Source organism: Dipodomys merriami, unplaced genomic scaffold (assembly GCF_024711535.1).
Source record: "Dipodomys merriami isolate MVZ:Mamm:240054 unplaced genomic scaffold, mDipMer1.0.p SCAF_3, whole genome shotgun sequence".
Lineage (NCBI taxonomy): Eukaryota > Metazoa > Chordata > Mammalia > Rodentia > Heteromyidae > Dipodomys > Dipodomys merriami.
In genome coordinates, this window is record NW_027204492.1 from 38437036 (window position 1) to 38458215 (window position 21180).

Below are 21180 nucleotides of genomic sequence, written 5' to 3' on the forward strand. Positions count from 1 at the left end.
AGAGGTGCTGGAAAGGTGTGGTTGGGCAGAATAAGGTAGCATTTGAAAACAGGGGCTGGGTATGAAAACTGCCTTTACCAGCTGTGTAACCTGGGGGTAGTAGCTTAACTTCTCTGGGCTTCAGTGTCCTCTGAGAAATGGAGTTGGTAACTCTCTCAAAGGATTATTATGTAGATTAAATGAGATCATGTATGGAAAGTATGTAAAATACTTAGGATCATGGGAAGTTGTCTCAAGTATTGAAGCGCAGGAGTATTGAAGCACAGGAATAAAAATTTTCCTACACTATTTCCTCCTTCCCCTTCTCTCTCCCCTCCACCTCCTCCATCTCCTTCTTCCTCTCTTCTTTTTGGTTTAAAGTCTTATTATGGAAGGTCTTATTATATAGCCGAGGGTGCCCTCAGCCTCCTGAGTTTTGGGATTACAGGGTGTGCTACCATGTCCAACTCTTTTTTTTTCCCCTGAGGAAGGGATTGAACCCAGGGCCTCATATATGCTAGGCAAGTACTCTACCACAGAAACCTTGTACTATCTGCTCTTCCTTGGACCCTACCTTCTTTGTTGTGGAAGGATCCCTACACAGTACAGGAATGTGTTCCTTTCAACCAAAGCTTTGCAAGTAAGAATGAGGCATGAGTACAGCGAGGAAAGAGCATTCTGTATTCTTGAGTGACAGGTTTGTCATCTGCAGCTGAAAATGTCAGGATCACCATGGATGCATTGGTGCTGGGGCATGGATGTCACCCAGGGATTTAGTGTATGGGTCTGTGGGCACATGTGGGAGGGATTTGCTGGCAACACTGATTTGAATAAAGCACCCTGTCCTTGAGAGAAGGTGGCATTCCTTATTCCTTATTCCTTATTCCCACCTGACTGCGTCAAGCAGCAGGCTCGGGCAGGGATTGGACCCAAGAGACCCAAGAGACTGTCCTGGACTTGCAAGCCCAGAACTGAACCCTCAGAGGTCACTTGCTTGCACTCCATGGAGGCTTTCCTCCTTACTCTAAACATACACTCACTCTTGCCTGCAGACTGTGGGCTGAGGAATGGGATGCGGTCATTACTTCCATCCTATTGGTTGCTTGGTGAAATTTGATTCCTAAGACATAAATGTATGCCTCTTTCCAGTGCTGGCAATTGATCCTCCCCTGCCCCTGTTGGCAGCAAAAATTCTGGCTGAGGCAGTTCCTTTCAATTCATTGCTGATGAAATTGCCTATTATCCCAGTGCCTTGACAACAGCTTGAAAAAAAATGTGCCTGTGCCAGCCCCATGGGCACTGTGGACCCATGCCAACAGTCTGAGCCCATTTTCTGTAATTGGCTGAAGTCAGAAAGGCAGGAGTCAGGCTCTTGGGGACTTATATGGGGTGGTTGGAAAGCATCAGCTCCAGGCTCCAGGCCTGGCCAGAGGTGTTGTGAAGGTGGTAGAAATATACTGCCTCCCTCATCCCTGCCCCCTGCTGCCAGCTACTGCAAAGATTGGCCCTGGGTCACAGTATAGGAGAGAAGCAGACATCTCAGGAGAGTTTTCAAAGTTTTTGGGATGTAGTTGATGAGACCCACTAGAGTTGGTGTGACACTGGAGATGGACTCAACTTCCCCCCTCCCCCTTTTTTTTTTTGCCAGTACTGGAGATTGAACTCGGGGCCTGGGTACTGTCCCTGAGCTTCTTTTGCTCAAGGCTAGCACTTTACCACGTTAGCTACAGAGCCACTTCCAGCTTTTTCTGTTTATGTGGTACTGGGGAATTGAACCGAGGGTTTCATGCATGCTAGGCAAGCACTCTACCACTAAGTCACATTCCCAGCCCCAACTCCTCCTTTGATAAGAGAAAAGCACTTTACTCATGGTAACAGCTTGTTCATGACAGTCTTCTCATTTAACACTTATTCATTTAACATTTATTTGAAGACCTACTATATGCCATGTACTGTTTGGGTGGATGCTCAGGATACAGATCCAAATATACATGCTTTCAGATTTTCACAGGCTACCAGTGCTGTTGGTATACACAGGCTTCCAGTGCTGTTGCTACAGGGCCACAGGGCGCTTGAGTTTTAGACTGTTCATTGGGTCACCTTGAGTGTCAGCAGGCTCCACTCTATACTGGCATTAACTTCTACAGAATCCCAGGCTTGGTGTTGTGGGCAGGTCTGACCTGCAGCCCCCCAGAAGAGCCCTGCCATCAGTCCCAGGCTGTCACCTGCACTTTCCTCCTCCCATGGGAGTGCATTGAGGAACCTGCAGAGCAGCTCAGGCTGCCAGCTGCCTATGGCTCCTCCTTTCCCAGTGCTTGGCTTGCAAACCTCTTTTGCAAGGACCTTTGCAGACATAACCAAAGTCAGTCTTTGGAAGGAAGTGACTCATCAGGGCCATTATACATAATTGTGGACCCAGCCAATGGGCAAGTGGGGCTGGAATGAACTGAAATTACCAAGCCACATGCCCTCAGGGTTGTCATTATCCAGAGGGAATACTTTTTCTTTCTTTCTTTCTTCTTTTTTTTTTTTTAATAAAAGGACGTAATATATTTTGATATTCTTTACTCTTGATCATTCTCTTTTCCTCTAACCCCTGAGAAAGGGCTTTTTCTAAGTCATCACTGAGGGAGCACTATGGAGGGAGAAACTTCCTCTAATTTTTTTTGAAATGTGATTTTGTTGTTATTATTAAAGTGCTGTACAGAAGGATTACCATATCACAAGTTAGGTCATGAGTGCAATTTCTAATTTTGGGGGCTTGAACTCAGAACCTGGGTACTGTCCCATAGCTTTTTTGCTCAAGTTTGGCACTGTACTACTTGAGCCATAGCTCCACTTCTGGCTTTTGGGTGGTTAATTGGAGATAAGACTTTCACATGAAGGGTAAACAAAGGAGGAGGCTGAATGCTTGATAAGAAATGTACTCATTATTATCTTGCCCATGTAATTGTAACCCCTCTGTACAGTATGTTCACAAAAAATAAAAAAATAAAAATAAATTAAAAATAAATTTAAAAAAGAAAAATAAACTTACAGTCAAACAAATGAATACCAGGAAACTGGTACTTGAAAGGTAGAGTGTCAAGGGTAATGAATGAAGAAAAGAAGGTTGGGAGAAAGTAGTCATAATATTCAATGAATAGCCTTCAAAATTAAGAAAATTGAGGGGAAGAGTTGGGTTGGGAAAGATAGGGGAGAATGATGAAAGGGGTGATATTTAGAAAAATGCATAGTATTCATAAGCTGTTTTGTTGATTGTTAACTCTTTTGTACAACTACTGAATCATAATAAAAATATAATTGTAAAAATAAAAAAAGACTTTCACAGACTTTTCTGCTTATGATGGCTTTGAATATCAATCCTCAAAACTCAGCCTCCTGTGTAGCTATAATTATCGGTATGAGCCAATGATGGCACAGCAGCATTCTCTATTTTGTACAAAGGTAAACCACAGGCAAGTAGGAGACCTAAGACAACCAGAAGGAATGAAGAGCAAAAATAATTTTCAGCAGGACACCACTGACAAGCCAGGGAGGCTATCCATGCTTAGGGTCTCAATACTTCTATCAACATCCCTCTTCCTGCCAAAAATTACCAGAGACTGATGCTGGAGATTCATTAGTTTAAACTTCAGGTGAGCAGATGTTTCATCTCCCAATCCCAATCCAAGGGCTGGCCTAAAACCTTGTTTCCTAATTTCTAACCATCTGGAGCAGTGGGCTAGGAGTATATGTGCTTTTGTCCGATCCCCATCCTTTGGCTCTGAGGTCTCAGCTATGGTGGCCTGGTGAGCCAGAGGACCCACAGTCAACAGAAAGAGGTAAACAATACTTCAATGTATAACAACTAGTAAGCTTCTATGAGAAGTAAAGAGGATCCCCCCCTCCCCTTGCTGCAAGCTGGTAGGGGTATGGGAAGAGCAGAGTCCTCAGTTCTCATCATCCAGCAGTGCCCAGGTTCCCTGGGACAGAGGAGCAGGAGGAGTACTCAAAAAGGCTGGCACCCATTAAGGACACAATGACACTCACAGAGAGGCACCGCAAAAACTTGTTGGGATAATAACATGAATAGATTTAATCATTCTTGTTTGAAAAACAAGACATAAATTAGTGTATATATATAATTTATATATTTTATGTAGTATATATACTATGTACAGACATTAGAAAATGTTCCCTCTCCATGAGGCTGAGGGAGAGGTGAATGATGGCGCTGGAATGACACAGGCAGAGACTGAGTGGCAAAGGTTGTAGGATCAAGAAGTTGGGGGAAGAGGAAGACCACGTCAGCACTGGGGCTGGCAGTGGCTGTAGGGGAAAGGGTTCCCCATTGGCTGCATCTCTGGCCCATTAAACAACTTGGTCCTGGGGGAGGAGAGGCAAGGAAGGGTGGGCACTGCTTCTAGAGAAGGGACACGCCTCCTCCTTGCCAGGAGACCTTGCCACTCGGGGGGCAGGGGTAAGGTTATTGCAGTAGGGGCTACCAAGATTGGGCAGGGGCTCAGCACAGTGTACATCTTTATAAAACTCACATAAGAACAAGAGATTTCACATGGGCCTCTCATAGAGTGATGAAAGAGAGGCAGACAAAGGGTATGGGAGGTGGGGTGGGCCACAGGGAGATATGGAGAGGTGGACAAGAAGCAATCTATACAGAAGAAACATTGGCTTTCTTTGTTCCCTACGGTGGGACCTTGGTAGGGACTCCGTGTCTTCACTCCCAGGAGGGTGGGGGTGGGGTGGGGTGGCAGCGGTGGTGGCAGTGGCGATGGCAGCAGTGGTGGTGGTGGCAGCAGCGGCGGCAACAGATGTGTGTCAAGGAGGATGCTAAACAGTGTGAATTCCCTTCCAGATGGCTCCGGAGAGGGAGAGAGAGGTGCAGGAATGCACCGGGTAAGGCGCTCAGCTTCTTTTCTTAGAGAGACAAATCCACAGGGTCAATACACAGCCAAAAGCATATACTCAGGATTAACATATCACGCTAGCTTCCAGAAGTTTAAGATATAGTCATCAACACCCACCCCACCCCTGCCCCCCTCCCCCCACCCCCCACCCCAATCCATAGCTAAGTCAAACTCCTAAGCACAAGTCTGTCTGGTAGAGATGTTGAGAGTGGAACTGCATGCCTCTGGCCACAGCCTGCACGCAGGGCAGAGCAGAGCTGGGCCAGGCAGGCTCCAAGATCTGCTCTGGGTGTCACCAGGGCAGACATTTTCATCAGGTATCTTCCCTAACACAAGGGGGTGATCCCAGAGGCCTGCTCCCTAGTGGACTGAGCGGCCTTGCCCATCAGTAAGGGGCAGGGCACTTTGGGGATGGCTGGTGTGGAGCTACTATACCTGGGGCGGAAGGCTCCCGATGCTGCCAGCCTGTTGGGCCAGCCACAAACAGCCAGGCCTGGCTGTTCTCTGTGCACATCCTACCTGTGCATGGGCCTCTGCAGTGGCTCCTGCCAGGTGAGTGTGAGCCCAGGATGGGCAGGTGCATCTGGACGGAGCACCCTCTCTTCTTGGCTCGGCGCTTGGGCCGACTGCTACTGCTGCTGCTCCCTGTAGGGGAGCAGATGCCAGGAGGAGCTCAAGACCCCAGCTCTCTGGTGCCCACTTCAGAGCAGAAAGTGAGCTTGATGTCACCTCTCAGCTCCGGAGAAGAGAAGAGAGAAAATACAGCTCTGGAAAGCGAGGGGCCTCTGCCCTCACAGTGACACCCAGAGGCCAGGCAACAGGGGGGAGGGGATGACCCCAGGGCGGCAGCGGCTAGGCCTGCAGCCCTTAAGAGAGAGCCTCAGTCACAGGGAGTTTTCACTCCCTGGAGACTGATGGGCTCTTGGACCCTGACTGGCCCAGCAGACACACACACACAAACACACACACACACACACACACACACACACACACACACACACACACACACACTCACCACAAGATGCAAGGACCACAAAGCTCAAACCTGGTGCCGTGGGTGGGGAGGGGCAGGCCTAAGCCAATGCCCTACTTAATAAGGGTTTTTAAGGAGCGGGTGAATGTGCTCATAACAGTCGCCGAAGTTGGGGAGCCTGGTGGCTGCCCCGTGGCAGCCTCTGTGGCTGCTGCTGCGTGCTGCTGTTGCTGCTGCTGTTGTTGTTGTTGTTGCTGCTGCTGCTGCTGCTGGCTGAGGTTCCGGGCTGTGGACTCCTCAGCGGCACGTAGGAGGAAGGTGTAATTCCTTACTACCTCTTCTACCTTGGCCAGCAGCTCTTGGCGCTGGGCCTCAGAGCGCACGATGAACACCAGCCGCACAAAGGTCTCAATGAGGCTGCTCAGCACCTGGAAACTGCCTGTGATGGCCGCCAGCATGTGAGTAGGGCTCTTGTCCACGTTGGCCACACGGCGGCAAGAAGCTCGGAGCTCCTTGAATTTGAGAGCTAGCTCAAGCTTGTACTCAGAAATCTGGGAGACATAGGGCTTGGGAGCACGGGCCTCTGGGCTGGCCACACACTGTCGTAATACTGTCAGCAGCTCATTGGTGTCCAGTCGGGCAGCCAGGAAGCCATCAGGGAGCCCATAGGCATGGGCTCTCAGGGCATTGATCTTGGCCAGGCTCCCTTCAAAGGTGGACACCCGAAGGTCAATCTCCTGGGTACGGGAAGCCTCGGGGCTGCTGCTGCTGCAGGTAGCGGCATCCAGCACCTGCAGGGTTCTGCTCACCACAGGTACTACCTGTTCATCCAACTTCATGCCAGGCAGAATCTTCATGGGGATGGAGTAGGAGAGCTCGTCCTTGCCATCACTGGCATCATCGGCCATGTCGCACTTGCGGTAATAGAAGCAGTAGCGTATGGAGCAGCACTTGCCACTCTCACTGTCTTCATCCAGGTCAGCAGGCTTCCGGTATACCTCCTCTGGCAGTGAGAACACAGCCATCTGTCTGGGACCTTTGGTCTCAGGGGCTACCTGGACGTAAGAGGGGTCTCCCAGGGTCGGTGATTCCACAGACTTGCTTTTGGGACCCAAGGGGAGAGGGAGGCCTGCCTCTACCTCCTTGGCTTCCCTGGGCAGCATGCCCAGGGGTGGGTGCGGGTAGACATCCGAGGTCAGTGAGGCACTCTCACCTTGGTCCAGCTCACTGACACTGTAGCGGCGCATCAGTTTCCGGTAGTTGGGAGCTCCCAGACATTCACCCCCTGAGGCACACGTGGTCAGGCACGAAACACCACTCTCAGGATCTGATCGGCACTCTCGCGATTCCAGGCTGGTGGATCTGATGCGCCGGACGTTGATAGGGCTGCTGAGGCTCAAGCCTGGGCCAGCCTCTGGCTGCCTCTGGGTAGGGGGGACTCTGTCCCTCTCCCTCCCACGGATGCCAGGTACCGGTGTCTGGGCGGCCTGGGGCCGGCCTCCTCGACAGATACGCTTACAGTCACAGCTCCGCCTCTGTTCGCGGGACATGCCAGGTCCTTGTTGCACGGGGCTGCTACGAAGCTGGCAGCTGCAGCGGCCAGGTGCTGGAGGCTGCAGGTACTCGGTGCTCGGCAGCTCCCCCTGGCTTGGTGGCTTTAAAAGTTCCTCGAGGAATTCCAGCTCGTACTGCTTTACCTTCTGCAGCTGGGCCTGGCGCTCATCTGTCTCCTTCTTTTGGCGTGTGGGGAAGGTAGCTGAGAATAAATTGCGAAGTCGGAAAGGACCTCGGGATGACTTGGGCTTTGTGGGGCCTTCAGAGGCCGAGTAGGCTCCGTCCAGGGTGCTTTCAAGCTTTCTGGAAGGCATGGTGCTCACCTGCCGGCTGGCGGCCTGTGGCCTCAGTGGACTCTGGCCTCGAGGTTGGCAGCTGGGGCTCTGACCTCGGGACTGACTACTTGGACTGTGAGCACGGGGCTGGCAGCTTGGGCTGTGGCTTCGGGACTGGCAGCTAGGGCTCTGCAGAGCCATAGGGTAGCCAGTTCGGGGAACCAGGCTGGTCTCCTCAAGCTTATTGCTTTTGGAGGTGCTCTCCAGTTGCCCCTTCTCCCCCTGGCTGGAACTGGTGCTCTGCTTGTGTAGGGGAGGCTTTGCCCCCTCTTGCCCGCTCTTGCCTGCCATCTCCCCTGAAGCTTGTTTGCCCATTGATTCCCGACTCGCTCGTGATACATAGCTCTTGGGAGGGAAACTTTGAATAGAAAGTCTGTCCTCTTGTGGAAAGAGGTGGAGGTTATCAGCCCGGCTGCCCATGGGTGTTCGGGGGCTGGCAGATGAATTCCGTGAGGGCTCTGGAGCGCCAGGGCTCACTTTAATCTTCGGATTCTTATTGGCACTGCTGCCCACTATGTTAGCTTCTGGCCTCCCCACACTGGCCTCCACTCTTCTCTCACCCCTGCTAGGGGGATTCCCCAAAGCCCGGCTGGGTGTGCCTAGACTCTTACTGTGCACTACCTGCTGAAGGGCAGCTGAGATGATAGCTGGGGTCACACTGCCTTTTGGGTCCAGGATAAGCTTAGGGCTCAACCTGACCTCCTTGGGCAGGTTGTCCCTCAGCTCTGTGACCTGCTCTTCACCGAGGGTTGGTGTGGCTGCCCTCAATGACATCTCCATGCCTGCCCTGCTATGGCCAGGCCCTTTGTCCTCAGGAACTGGGGGCAGAAGGCTCAGATTCTTCTGCTCATTCAGCTGTGGAGACAGTGCCGGGTGCACTGCCAGGGAGTATGTTCGCTCTCCCTGTGCCTGAGCCTCGGATGGGGGCAGCTTTCTCCGAGCACCTGGAGGACCAGGACTCTGGCCTGTGACAGCTGGCTGGAGGGATGGGTTGGGATCCGGGCGCCCAAGAGAATAAGGGGCCGTGAGAACGGCCTGGGCTGCACAACTCTGGATCCGGAAGGGCAGGTCCTTGCGGGCAAGGAGGCTGTCCTTATTGAGGTGCTGAGCCAGGAAGTAGGTGGTATTCTGGTGCTGCTTCATGGCCGACATCATCTCTGACATGTCCGTGAGCTCTGAAGAGTTGGTTTCATGGCCCGAGTCCAGCGAGGATTCAGGAGTGATTGTGGCCAGCACAATCAGACCTGGAGGAACATGGATGGGACTGGTTATACTTACATCCAACCAGATGTAGAAGTTCATGGACCCCAAGGTTAGCCAGAAGTATTTCAAGTCGGGGAAAACCATTGAAGCCTGGGAGGACTGCAGGGTCCAGGGTGGGAGGAGCAAAGGGGAAGGGGACAAAGAGGAATGAGATGTGAAAGGAGGTATGAAAGGCAGAAATCCAAAAGGATAACAAAAGAGGCAGAGAAGATCTGGGCCATTTGGTGGCAAATTGACATGCAAAGGCACATGCTAATCAACACTATTTTTAGATTTAACAGCTAGGAAATTTGTTAATTGTCTTGAAGAGGGCTGGCAAAGAGTGGTCTCTTTTTATCCCTCCTCATCTGGCCAGGCCTCCGCATAGTTCTTGCAGCTGAGGCCATTTAGCTGAGCCTGTACTCTCTCTGGCAGCCACCTGGACCTGGATCCTGGAAGCACATAGTGTTGTGAGCTTCAAACCTTGAACAAAGAGAAATGCCAGTCCCCAGACAAACACACAGGGGCTTCCCAGTTCCAAAGGTGTCCTCACACATAGAAAAGCAGGTTCCTTTTAACTCCTTCCTCTTCTGTGTTCACACCTGTCTGTTTCACATACTCTCTTCCATTCTTTATTCCTATTCCTTTTCTGTTGCTGTGATATTTGCCTCCTTTTTGAAGGTAGATGTGTATGGAGGTACACATGTGACTATGGCTATCTGTCTGACATGTTTGTCTAGAAGATGGTTGGACACAAATCTTATAGAGAATGTTAGTCATAGTGTATGGTTCTTTACTAATAATTCCTGCAGTAGCTACTTCTTGAGTCCTTCCTCTGTGTGAAGCAGCACTTACCTGTTCTGCTTCAGTGAGCTCATTTAATCCTCACAACTAATTGACACCATTAAGATGACAACAGTGAAGCTCAGAGACAGTAAGTGTCTGGCCATGGGTCACATTTGCAGAATGAAGAAGCCAGAACTCCACTGCACCTGACTCAGAGCCTATGTTCTTGGGCAGGATAAAGACTTCAGTCCTGAGCAGATGGCTCTTGGCTTTTCTGATGCCATCTCACTAGGTGGAGTTGCTCCTTTTGTTTTTCTTTCTTTTTTGGGGGGGTCCGGTCATGGGGCCTGAACTTTGGGCCTGGGCATTGTCCCTCAGCTCTTCAGCTCAAGGCTAGCGCTCTACCATTTGAGCCACAGCACCACTTCCGGCTTTTTTCTTTTTGCTTATGTTGTGCTAAGGAATCGAACCCAGGGCCTCAGGCATGCAAGGCAAGCACTCTACCACTGAGCCAACTTCCCAGCTCCTCCTTTTGTTTTTCTAATCATGTGTATGCCGATATTTTTTGCCTGTCTTCTACAGTTGTCACAAATTTTCTCTGCTTCTCTATTCTGCCCTGACTCTGTAGCTGTCATAGCGCCAATCCTTGAGATGTAGCTGCAAGATGTCTCTACAGAGATGAAATGGCAAGAGCTGGGGCTTTAGCTACCGTTGAACTATATCACTGCCACACACCAGAGTTTCCAGAGCTTAATCTGTACTACTTCTGGCCTATGCACTGCCCCAGACATAACATGGTCACTTTAATATCAGCTTGGGAAAAGCAATGTTTACCTGCTGGCCATTCCTAGGCCAGGGAAAGAAAAGGAGGCAAGAAGGAGGAGGAACGGGCTGTTACCTGCAGTCTGTGGGGGTGGGGGGTGCGGTCCATCCTCTGATGCAGCTAGGGCTTCCAGAGCCTGAAGGGTGGACACCAGGGCATCATCGAGCTCCTGGGCATGATCTCGGACAGTCCGGGTCTGTACACTGTCAATCAGGGTCACTGGTATCTCATCATACAGGAGCCCATGCAGGTGACGTCCTTGCTCCTGACTCTGGACAGCCCTGCGCTTGGGATCATCCTCATCAGAGCTGTTGTCTCGGAAACCAGGGGGTGGGGCAGCAATGGCAGGCAACAGAGAAGTTGTCTCATCTTCTTCTTCTTCTTCCTCCTCACTCCCTGGTGGTGGGAGGGACATCAAGTCTACCATATTGTCAGGAGTGGTGCCTGGCCTCCCACTTTTGCGAGGGCCCAGCTGTTCCTGGAGTTTGGCTTTGCACGAGTCACAGTAGAAATTCAGGGCTTCAGCCCCAAGGGAATTGTCCAAGGTATATGACCGGGCCCTGCTGGCACAAGGCTCATGGTCTAGGCTGGCTGCATCAAAGTCATCAGGTACTACCTCATAACCTTGGCCAGAACTTTTGGATGTGGGGTCAGACTTGGTCCGGGGCCTGGTCTCTTCAAAGAAGATTAAGTTCTCATTGACATCTGTCCGGTTTTCCTGCTCCTTCCTTTGTTCCCGCATGTGGAGGTAGCAGAAGCTGACAAGCTCAGAGTCGGCAGGCGGGGGCGTGCAGCGGCTCGACTTCCTGGGGCTGGTGACCACGCTGCCCACATAACTACTCTCCTTTTTCCCCAGGTGGCCCCCAGTGACAGGGCGGTGGGCGCTGTGCATGTAATCTAAATGCAGAGAAAGAATCAACAAATGAGCCTGCTGTTGGAAATGGGGGCAAGCTGAGCTCACCTGGCAAGGCTGGTCTGTATGTATGCAGCACAGTGGGGTGGCCTAACTGTTAGAGATTACAGGGAGGGGAGTTGATAGACCATGTCTTAGCTGACCCTGAAAGTAGTATAGAATCGAATGGCCAGAGCTGTGACAGTCCTACCACCTCTGAAATGGCAGGTGATGTGGGGATGGTATTGAACGCCTTGCTGTGTGGGCATTGCTGGACTCTTATTGGATATGTCTGATCTGAGGAGTCAGCTGTAAACATACTTAAGGAGACTGGGTTTGTTTTAAGTTTCCTTGAGAAAGATTCCATGCCTGTCCTCAACCCTTCTGAGGGCCAATCCAACTGCCAACTCAGTAGCTCTCCTGTTACTTGGATCTTTTCTTACTCAAGGAAATAAACCTAACAAGTTACTAGTGCTGTATGGAGAAAGTGTTAACAGTTTGCATTCCATAGAGGGCCAATTTGAGAGGAACTCTAAAAGAACAGATTTCTGGGCATCTGGTCAGTAAAGTGTAAAGGAGGTATTGCAGGATATGTTGGATGGCAGGGGTTGGGATATTGTCTGTACTTAAGATTCTTCAAAGTTGGGCTGGGAAGGTGGCTCAGTGGTAGAGTGCTTGCCTTGCATGCATGAGGCCCTGGGTTCGATTCCTCAGCACCACATAAGCAAAAAAAAAAAAAGATTCTTCAAAGTTTATTACTTTTCTATACTCAAGCAGTACAGCCCCTGCCTGGTCCAAAGACATGTGGCAAAATCATTGGGATCAACAGTTCTTGATGGTACGTAGTATATCTGAGAACTACCCAGAGAAGATGTTTTATCTGTGAGTGGTTTCTCTCTCACTCTGTTTTGGGACCCCTTTCCATGTAACCTGTGACAATGCGAACCTGCTCTGTTATTAGCACACAGATAACAAGCCAGCACTAAAGTAGGCTAAATTTATTACAATTGATTCCTTTCCATCCTATGAGGAAGGTATTATCACTACCCCCATTTTTTGCAGAGGAAGAAACTGGCTCAGATGGTTCTGAGATTTACCTAATGTCACAAGTATCATAAGTGGTGATCTGGATTTGCATACAGATAAGAGAGACTTCAAAATTCATGTTTGTGCCAGGTGGTGATAGCTCACGCCTGTAATCCTAGCTACTCAGGAGGCTGAGAGCTGAGGATTGTGGTTCAAAGCCAGCCTGGGCAGGAAAGTCCATGAGACTCTTATCTCCAATTAATGACCAGAAAACCAGAAGTAGCACTGTGGTTCAAGTGGTAGAGTGCTAGCCTGGAGCTGAAGAGCTGAGGGACAGTGCCCAGCCCAGAATTCAAGCCCCACAACCGACCAAAAATAATTTATGTTTGTTTTTCATGCCAATTCTGGGGCTTGAACTCAGAGCTTGTGTGCTATTCTTGAGCCTTTTTGCTCAAGGCTAGTGTTCCACCACTTGAGGCACAGCTCCACTTCCAGCTTCTTGGTGGTTAAATGGAAATAAGAGCCTCATAGATTTTCCTGCTTGGGTTGGCTTTGACCCTTGATCCTTAGATCTCAGAGTCCTGTGTAGCTAGGATGATAGGCTTAAGCCACCACTGCCCAGCAAAACTTATGTTTTAACCTTTAACCTGTAGCCCATTATAGTGATAAAAGTGTTGGAAAAGAAGACTTCAAATTGCCTTTCAAATTTCAGTGACAAATGCTTGCAATCCCAGCATTTGAGAGACTGAGGCAGGATGACCTCAAGTTTAAGGTCATTCTGAGCTACAGACTGTCTCTATCAGTGTTGCCTTTCACAAAATTCAGCACTCAGAACTAGCATGTAATAACAGAGCTCATAAACACAGCAAACAAAAACAGATGGAATTGAATTGAAGGGACAAATATGCAATTCAACAGTAGTTGGAACATTTAATACTTCACTTTTGTAATGCATAAAACAAGAGCAAATCAGTAAAGAAACAGAGGATCTGAACTATTACCACTAGATGTAACAGAACTCCATAAAACATCCTATGTGCCTAGCAGAATATATGCTAGCAGAATATATATTCTAAGTGTACATTGCCCAGGACAGACAGTATATTTAAACATCAAATAAGTCTCAACAGATTCAAAATGAATAAAATGACACAAAGTATATTTCCTAAGCACAGTAGAATTAAAGACAATAATAGCTGGGAAGGTGGCTTAGTGGTAGAGTACTTGCCTTGCATGCATGAGGCCCTGGGTGCAATTCCTCAGCACCACATAAACAGAAAAAGCTGGAAGTAGCGCTGTGGCTCAAGTAGTAGAGTGCTAACCTTGAGCTGAAGAGCTGAGGGACAGTGCCCAGGCCCAGAGTTCAAGCCCCACAACCAAAATAAATAAATAAATAAAAGAATAATAAAAGCATAGGCAGGTAGAAATTAAGGCATACACACACACACACACACACACACACACACACACACACACACACACACACACACACACACACATCCAGGGCTAGAGGTATAGCTCATTAGTAGAATGTATGCTTATCATACAGTGGGCCCTGGATTTAATCCCCAACACTGAAAGAAATGGAATATTGTAGACCAATATTTGGGAAAGAAACTGAGTAGCAATTTAAACCTGCCCCCCTTTCTCGAAAACAAGCTCTTTTAAAAACAGAAAGAAACGGAAACAAAACCCACAAGAGGAAAAAATACTCTTGAGCTTATTCTATGTGGCCAGCATTAACCTTGATACCAAGCCCTGACAGAGAATATCAAAAGAAAGCTATAGAACAATATCTTGAGAGTAGAATATCTCATGAATAGAGACACAAAGTTAGTTAACAACTAGTAGCAAATGAAGTTCTGCCATACATTGTAGAGCACAGGGGCAGCAAAGATGGCGCTGAGAGGGAGTTGAGTGGGCAGAGCCCAATTTGCCTTAGGTTCAGTGAGTAACCAGCCCATGGAAGCTTAGGTGCATGATAGGGTGTGACCTTGACAGTGATTGGTTACTCTTCCTCCCCTGCCATGCCACCGTTCCTTTTTTTGCTTTAAAAAGGGCTGCTCTGTGTTAATAAACGAGTTTCTTCCTGCTTGACTTGACTCCCCGCTGCGTCCAATTGTCTCCCAAGCTGAGGGAGGCTGGGGAGCTGAGGGAGGCTGGGGAACAGGCGAGCTGCCGCACTTACCTTTCCTCAGACCCGGTCTGTCTTTCGTGGGACAGAAGAAGACCCAACAATACATTAAAAGAATTACATAGCATTACAAAGGGAGAAATTGTTGCAGTGATGCAGTCAGTTAACATCAAAGGTAAATTAATGTAATACACCATGTTACCAAAGGATCAAAATTAATGGTTGCCAAACATGATGCATGCCAGTAACCCCAGCAACTCAAGAGGTGAAGATAGGAGGATCTCAAGTTTGAGAACAGCCAGTACAGAGTTTACCTAGACCCCATCTTAAGAAAAAAATGAAAACCAAAGAAAGAGGCTGGATACTGATGCCACATGCCTGTAATCCTAGCTACTCAAGAAACTGACTTTACAACTTGGGCGGGGGGGGGGGGGGGGGGGGAGGGGGAAGAGCTTGTTTTCGAGAAAGGGGGCAGGTAGGGGAAAAACAAAGGAGGGGGTAATAATACTCAATAGGAAATGTACTCATTACCTTACTCATGTAACTGTAACCCCTCTGCACAGTATCTTTACAAATATAATATATATAAAGAAACAGGGCTGGGAAGGTGGCTCAGTGGTCGACTGCTTGCCTTGCATGCATGAGGCCCTGGGTTCGATTCTTCAGCACCACATAAGCAGAAAAAGTTGAAAGTGGTACTGTGGCTCAAGTGGTAGAGTACTAGCCTTGAGCTGAAGAGCTGAGGGACAGCGCCCAATCTGAGTTCAGACTCCATGTCTGACCAAAAAGAAAGAAAAAAGAAACTGAGATCTGAGGATCATTGTGATTCAAAGTTAGCCCAGGCAGGAAAATCTGTGAGATTTTCATCTCTAATTAACCACCAAAAAGGCAAGAAGTGGAACTATGGCTCACGTGGTAGAGTGCTGACTTTGAGAGAGAGCCGGAGTTCAAGCCTAGTACGTACATGTACACACACACACACACATAATGAGGTACTGACATATCTTACAATCTAAATGACTGTTGAAAACAGTCTAAGTAAAAAAAGCAAGCCACAAAGTAATATATACTAGATGAGTTCATCTATTTAAAGAAAACATTCAGAATAGGCAAAGCTATGGAAACAAAAATTAGAACAATGGCTGCTAGGGGTGAGTGGCAACTGGGAGGACATGGGAAATAATTGCTAATGCATATTGTTTTCTTTATGAATGGTGATAGATGCATACCTTGTGGATATACTAAATACATATATTAAAAACATTGAGCTGGGTGATGGTGGCTCATGCCTATAATTGTAGCTACTCAGGAGGCTGAGATCTGAGGATCATAATTCAAAGCCAACCTTGGCAGAAAAGTCCATAGACTCTTTTCTCCAATAAACTACAAAAACAGTGGAAGTAGAGCTGTGGCTCAAGGTGGTAGAGTGCTAGCCTTGGGCATAAAAGTCCAGGGACAGTGCCCAGGCCCTGAGTTCAAGCCCCAGGAATGGCAATCAACAACAAAACTAACCATTGAACTATATATATATTTTAAATGAACAAATCGTATGGCTTGGAAATAATAGCCAAATAAATCTATATGTTAGAAAAGCTCTGTCATGATTTTTATGTTCTTTTGAGGAAAGAAGTTAAACATGTTTAATTTTGTTATTATTAATTGCTTTAAATAAGCAAAGATTAGTGTGTAAGACTTGTCCTGGTGGTGTAATTTTCCAACTTATAGTGTTGCTAAAGATCACTTGCCATGAGGCAAGCAATTCTAGAATCTTTCACAAACATCTAACGACCTACATGTACATTGGTCTCCATTCAGAGATGAATCATCCTGCCTATATAGATAAGCTAGCTTCTAGAGGGTGGTTGGGATATACTCCTCTGAGGATTTCAGGGTGTCTTCCAACTGAAATTTCAATGTACTCAGTATGAACAACCTGAGATCAGATACCTATGTTTGCAGAGTGCTATTCACCCAGTAACTCCCCACCCCCCAAAAAACTCCAATGGATAATACTGGACATATATTGTCTTTTTGACATTATCTTAGGAGTCTGTAAGAGCCTCTCCTGTCCTCTTCACCAGTAAGACCATTTAAGTGTATGTCAAACAACTACAGAAAATTAAATAAAAAGTTTGCCTAAAAAAACAAACAAATCCAACATAGCATTGGACACATGAAAACAGATAGGTTTTACTGACTTCCAACTTTTATCTTCGTGCTTCAGCCTCTGCTGTTCTGGGTTCATAGGCATGTACTACCACAGCCAGCTTGAGCTTTTAATCATCGTCATAATTATTACTTTTTGTCAGTCGTGGGGATTGAACTCAGGGCCTGGACACCATCGCTGATCTTTTGTTCAAGGCTAACACTTTACTACTTTGAGCCACAGTTCCACTTCTGGTTTTTGAGTGGTTAATTGGAGATAAGAATCTCATGGACTTTCCTGCCTGGATTGACTCTGAACCATGATCTTCATATCTCAGTCTCCTGAGTAGCCACCAGCACCTGACTTTAATCCTTATTTTAAAAAAGAAAAAAAGTGCTTTACATCATAAAAAGAATTTAATGTGGCTTACCACACACAATCCTGTGAAATTCCTTATGAGGTAGTAGTGTTAATATTCTTTTACACATATAGAGCTTGATACTCACTTTATAGAACTTGCTCCTATGAACCAAGAGTCAGAACTAGAATCCAAGCCTCTCTGCCTTCAGACCCAAGTTCATAGCAGCTTTCCACAGACCACGTTGGCCCATGTTACTCAAAGTAACTATAGTGAGTCCATATGCTTCAGGCCTTACTGGCTGTGTCTATAGAACTCTGGATCAACTAAGCAAAAGGATTCAGTGACTCAATTCAGGCCTCTAAAAGTCAGGGAAGAAGTGCTCCATGGAAGTGCTGAGTTGGGAGTATGAGCTGTAATTTCCTGGTATTTCTCTACCCCCAGGCATCATCAGAAGGGTCTGGGGATTCCTCAGGAGCTATCCTCCTAAGAGACAGCTATGCAATCACAGGAACTGGTCTAGCAATGAGCTGCAATCAGAGGTCGCTCCTAAGGTAGATCTACCAAGTAGATCTCAGACAAAGGCTGGAGTCCTTAAGGTGGCTTTTCTCCTTGCAAGACAGCACTAAGACAATAAAGGTCAGGTCATGCTAGCCTGTCACTGGCACAGTGACTTCCAGATCTGAGAAAAGTGTGCCTGGAGAAACCCAACTCTCCTCCAGGCAGAAAGCTAGAGATGCCATGGAAGCCAGGTGCAGGTGGCTGATGTCTGGGACAGTGTGTCTCTCAGACTGCAAACCTGTGTAAATTGCTCATCAGATTTCCCCAAGGAGGGGGCGGGGGTGTGCTAGTTTACCAGTCTATACTCAGCCATTCACAAGACTGACTTCAAAACACCTGCAAAAAACAAGTCAGTGAGCCAGTTAGATTTGCCTCAAAATATATGCAGTTCATGTACACACACACACACACACACACACACACACACACACACACTCACACACATCAGTGCAACAGTATGATGTGGCCCTCCTGCATTCTATCATTTAACATTCATTCCTTAAATGACCATATACAGCCCCCTATTCTTTCTGAGCCATTCAAAAAAGTGTATTGTGTTCAGCCTAACTTTGGCACTCTGAATGTTGCTGGGTTTTACCTATAGGAAAACTGGCAAGGCACAAAGAGTTAATTAGAATAGTCATTTTACCAAACCACACTGTCTCTAATCATGGTAGTTGTAGAATAGCTCTCCTCCAAATAAGGCCCCAACTGAGATCCCCAAAGCATAATTTTCCTGGACTCCCCCAGGATATAAATAAATAAATAAATAAATAAATAAATAAATAAATAAATAAATAAATAAATAAATAAATAAATAAATATATATATATATATATATAAAAATTTAGATGCTGGTAAATTTCTTGCTGATTCATTATATCCTGGACCTTTAAACACACATGCTAGTAGTCTGTGGTGGCTGCTGCATTCCCTAGCATAAAGGCAGATTTTTAGTTATGGAAATGGTCCCATACATTTCCCCCCCCCCCACTATGCTGTAAGCTGTAAGAGGGCTGGGACTGTAGACAATGCATTATTCTCAGCTGTCTTACCCTCCCCAATGCTTGGGTAGTAGAGAAATATCTGTTGAGTGCAGCTACTGAGAAGAGGGAATACCTTCCCTGCCACTTCCCAGTTGGTGGTTTAACAGCATTCTTTAGGCCCAGAAGACTGTGCACTGAGTTGGGATGGTTGGATTCTAAGATCTGCTGTGGCACAAAAATATAGACCCAGACTGACCTTTTCCTTTTTGTCCTGAAAGACCAAGCTCTACATGAGCTGTAGCTGTGGCCCCTGAGGGACAAGGCCAGTGAGACTGGCAGGATGCCTATTCACTATAAGCCTTTGCTAGGCAACAGCTTCTGGCACTGATGCTTCTGTGGTGAGATGAAAGAGAAGGCTGATAGAGGAAAATGACTTCAGCTTTGGACAGTGTTCTAAAGGTCTACCAGACCAGGAGCTGACCACCACAGCAGTATATCCCCAGCTGAGGCCTTCTCAGTGGAGTCTGCAAAATAGGATGCGCATAGCACCCTGGTGCTTTGTTGAGCTCAGCAACACATGCTGGAAGCTCACCTCCACACCACCTAGCAAGAGCATTTTGTGGGTACTGTCAACCTAGCACCTAGCACTTCAGTAGGCCAAGAAACCAAGCCCCTAATCAGTTCTCATGGAGGAGGTGATGCCAAGCTAAAGGTCATGTCTTTCTGGCCAGAAGAGAAAGGAGAAATAGAAGCTTTCTATTGCTTCTGCTTCTGAGCAAATTTTCTGTGCTAAGAAAGAAGCACTACAAACTGCAGACATAATACAGTGGTCCATTTGGCTCCTGCATGGACACAGAGATTCCAGGCTAGGGATAGTCTGAGCCTATGGCCCTCTGCACACACATATGGGTTCTCAGGAATCAGGAAGAAGATCCTAAAACCATGATCAGCACCAAAAGAGTGCAATGAGTCAGATCTGCCTTTGGAAAAGCAACAGGGAATCAAGTCACATGGAAGGTGCTAGGTAAAGCTGCAGGGACACACTTGGAGCCCCTTTGTTAGGGTGCTGATGGTGTGACACAAACTTACTTTCTTTTTTGTGTGCCTATTCTGGGGCTTGAGCTCAGGGCCTAGGTGCTGTCCTGAAGCTGTTTTGGTCAAAGCTAGCGCTCTAGCACTTGAACCACAGCTCCCCTTCTGGTTTTCTGGAAGTTAATTGGAGATGAGTCACATGGACTTTCCTGCCAGGCTGGCTTCAAACTGCAATCCTCAGATCTCAGCCTCCTGAGTAGCTAGAATTATGGGCAGACGCCACTGGAGCCGTACTTAGAGCCAGCTTCTTAATGCAGATTCCTTCCTGATACAATTCCTACTGTTACATTTGGCTCTTGGCTGGGATTCAAGTTCTTCCTTCTGCCATCTATTTCCCTTCCTCATCTATTCTGCTCATACTTGGGTGTGATTAGACAGTGGGGGAGCATAGATGCCACTGTAAGTGCTAACACTGGCTTTTCTAGCATGTGGCCATCTGTAGGTTAGCAAGTCCAGCTGTCTCTTCAGAGCTCTTCATCTGGAGCTGTGCAACACCTTGCCCCCTTATTTCTTTTTTCTTTTTTTATTGTTATTATAAAGGTGATGTACAAAGGGGTTACAGTTACCTAAGTCAGGTAAAGAGTACATTTCTTTTTGGACAATGTCGACCTTCCTCCCCTGTTGCTTCCTGTTCCAGCTCAACCCCTTCCTATACCTTGGGTGGGGGGCGGTGCACATTCATTCCCAAATCTGTGTTTGGTGCATTGCCTTTTCATTCTCATGAAGCACATTATGAGATCCATCAAAACTTGTGTCTTTTATGATGTGTGGGATGGACTTGTTAATGGGGAAAAAAGTCATGATGATGTATACAGAAGTGACACACAGCTCTATGGGTGCTAGGTCATCTTGCCATAAGCATGTCATCGTCGTCTTCTTCTTCTCCTTCTTCTCCTTCTCCTCCTCCCCCTCCCCCCCGTCCTCTTCCTCCTCCTCCTCCTCCTCCTCCTCCTCCTCCTCCTCCTCCTCCTCCTCCTCCTCCTCCTCCTCCTCCTCCTCTTTTTTTTGTCGGTTGTGGGGCCTGGACTCTGGGCCTGGGCACTGTCCCTCAGCTCTTCAGCTCAAGGCTAGTGCTCTACCACTTGAGCCACAGCACTACTTCTGGCTTTTTCTGCTTACATGTGTGCTGAGGAATTGAACCCAGGGCCTCATGCATGCAAGGCAAGCACTCTACCACTGTGCTACCTTCCCAGCCCTGAAGAGTGTGTTTTCATGCTTAAACATGGCTATTACCAATATGAATCAGATGTGACCCCTTTGAAAACTAATAAAGTGTTGATGACAGTAAGTCAGGTAGCAAGGGCAGGTGCATCAAATGGTTATCATGTGACAAAGGTGTCAACTGGGTGTTAAGTTTTGACTTCTCTCATAATGTTTGATGTTGGG

General features: G+C 47.6%; 1 protein-coding gene across 6 annotated transcripts in view; it reads right to left on the minus strand.

Moving 5' to 3' along the window:
* Positions 1 to 5047: 5047 nt before the first annotated feature.
* The window catches only part of Frmpd3 (FERM and PDZ domain containing 3), a 144827-nt gene continuing 128694 nt past the window's right edge, over positions 5048 to 21180 (minus strand). For all 6 annotated transcript variants that reach the window (XM_070039960.1, XM_070039963.1, XM_070039965.1 and 3 more), the window contains 2 exons: positions 10675 to 11496; positions 5048 to 8992 (listed from right to left, as the gene is read on the minus strand). In XM_070039960.1, coding sequence (XP_069896061.1) covers positions 5973 to 8992; positions 10675 to 11496 — 3842 coding nt within the window. In that variant the 3' untranslated portion in view covers positions 5048 to 5972. The remainder of the gene's footprint in view (positions 8993 to 10674; positions 11497 to 21180) is intronic.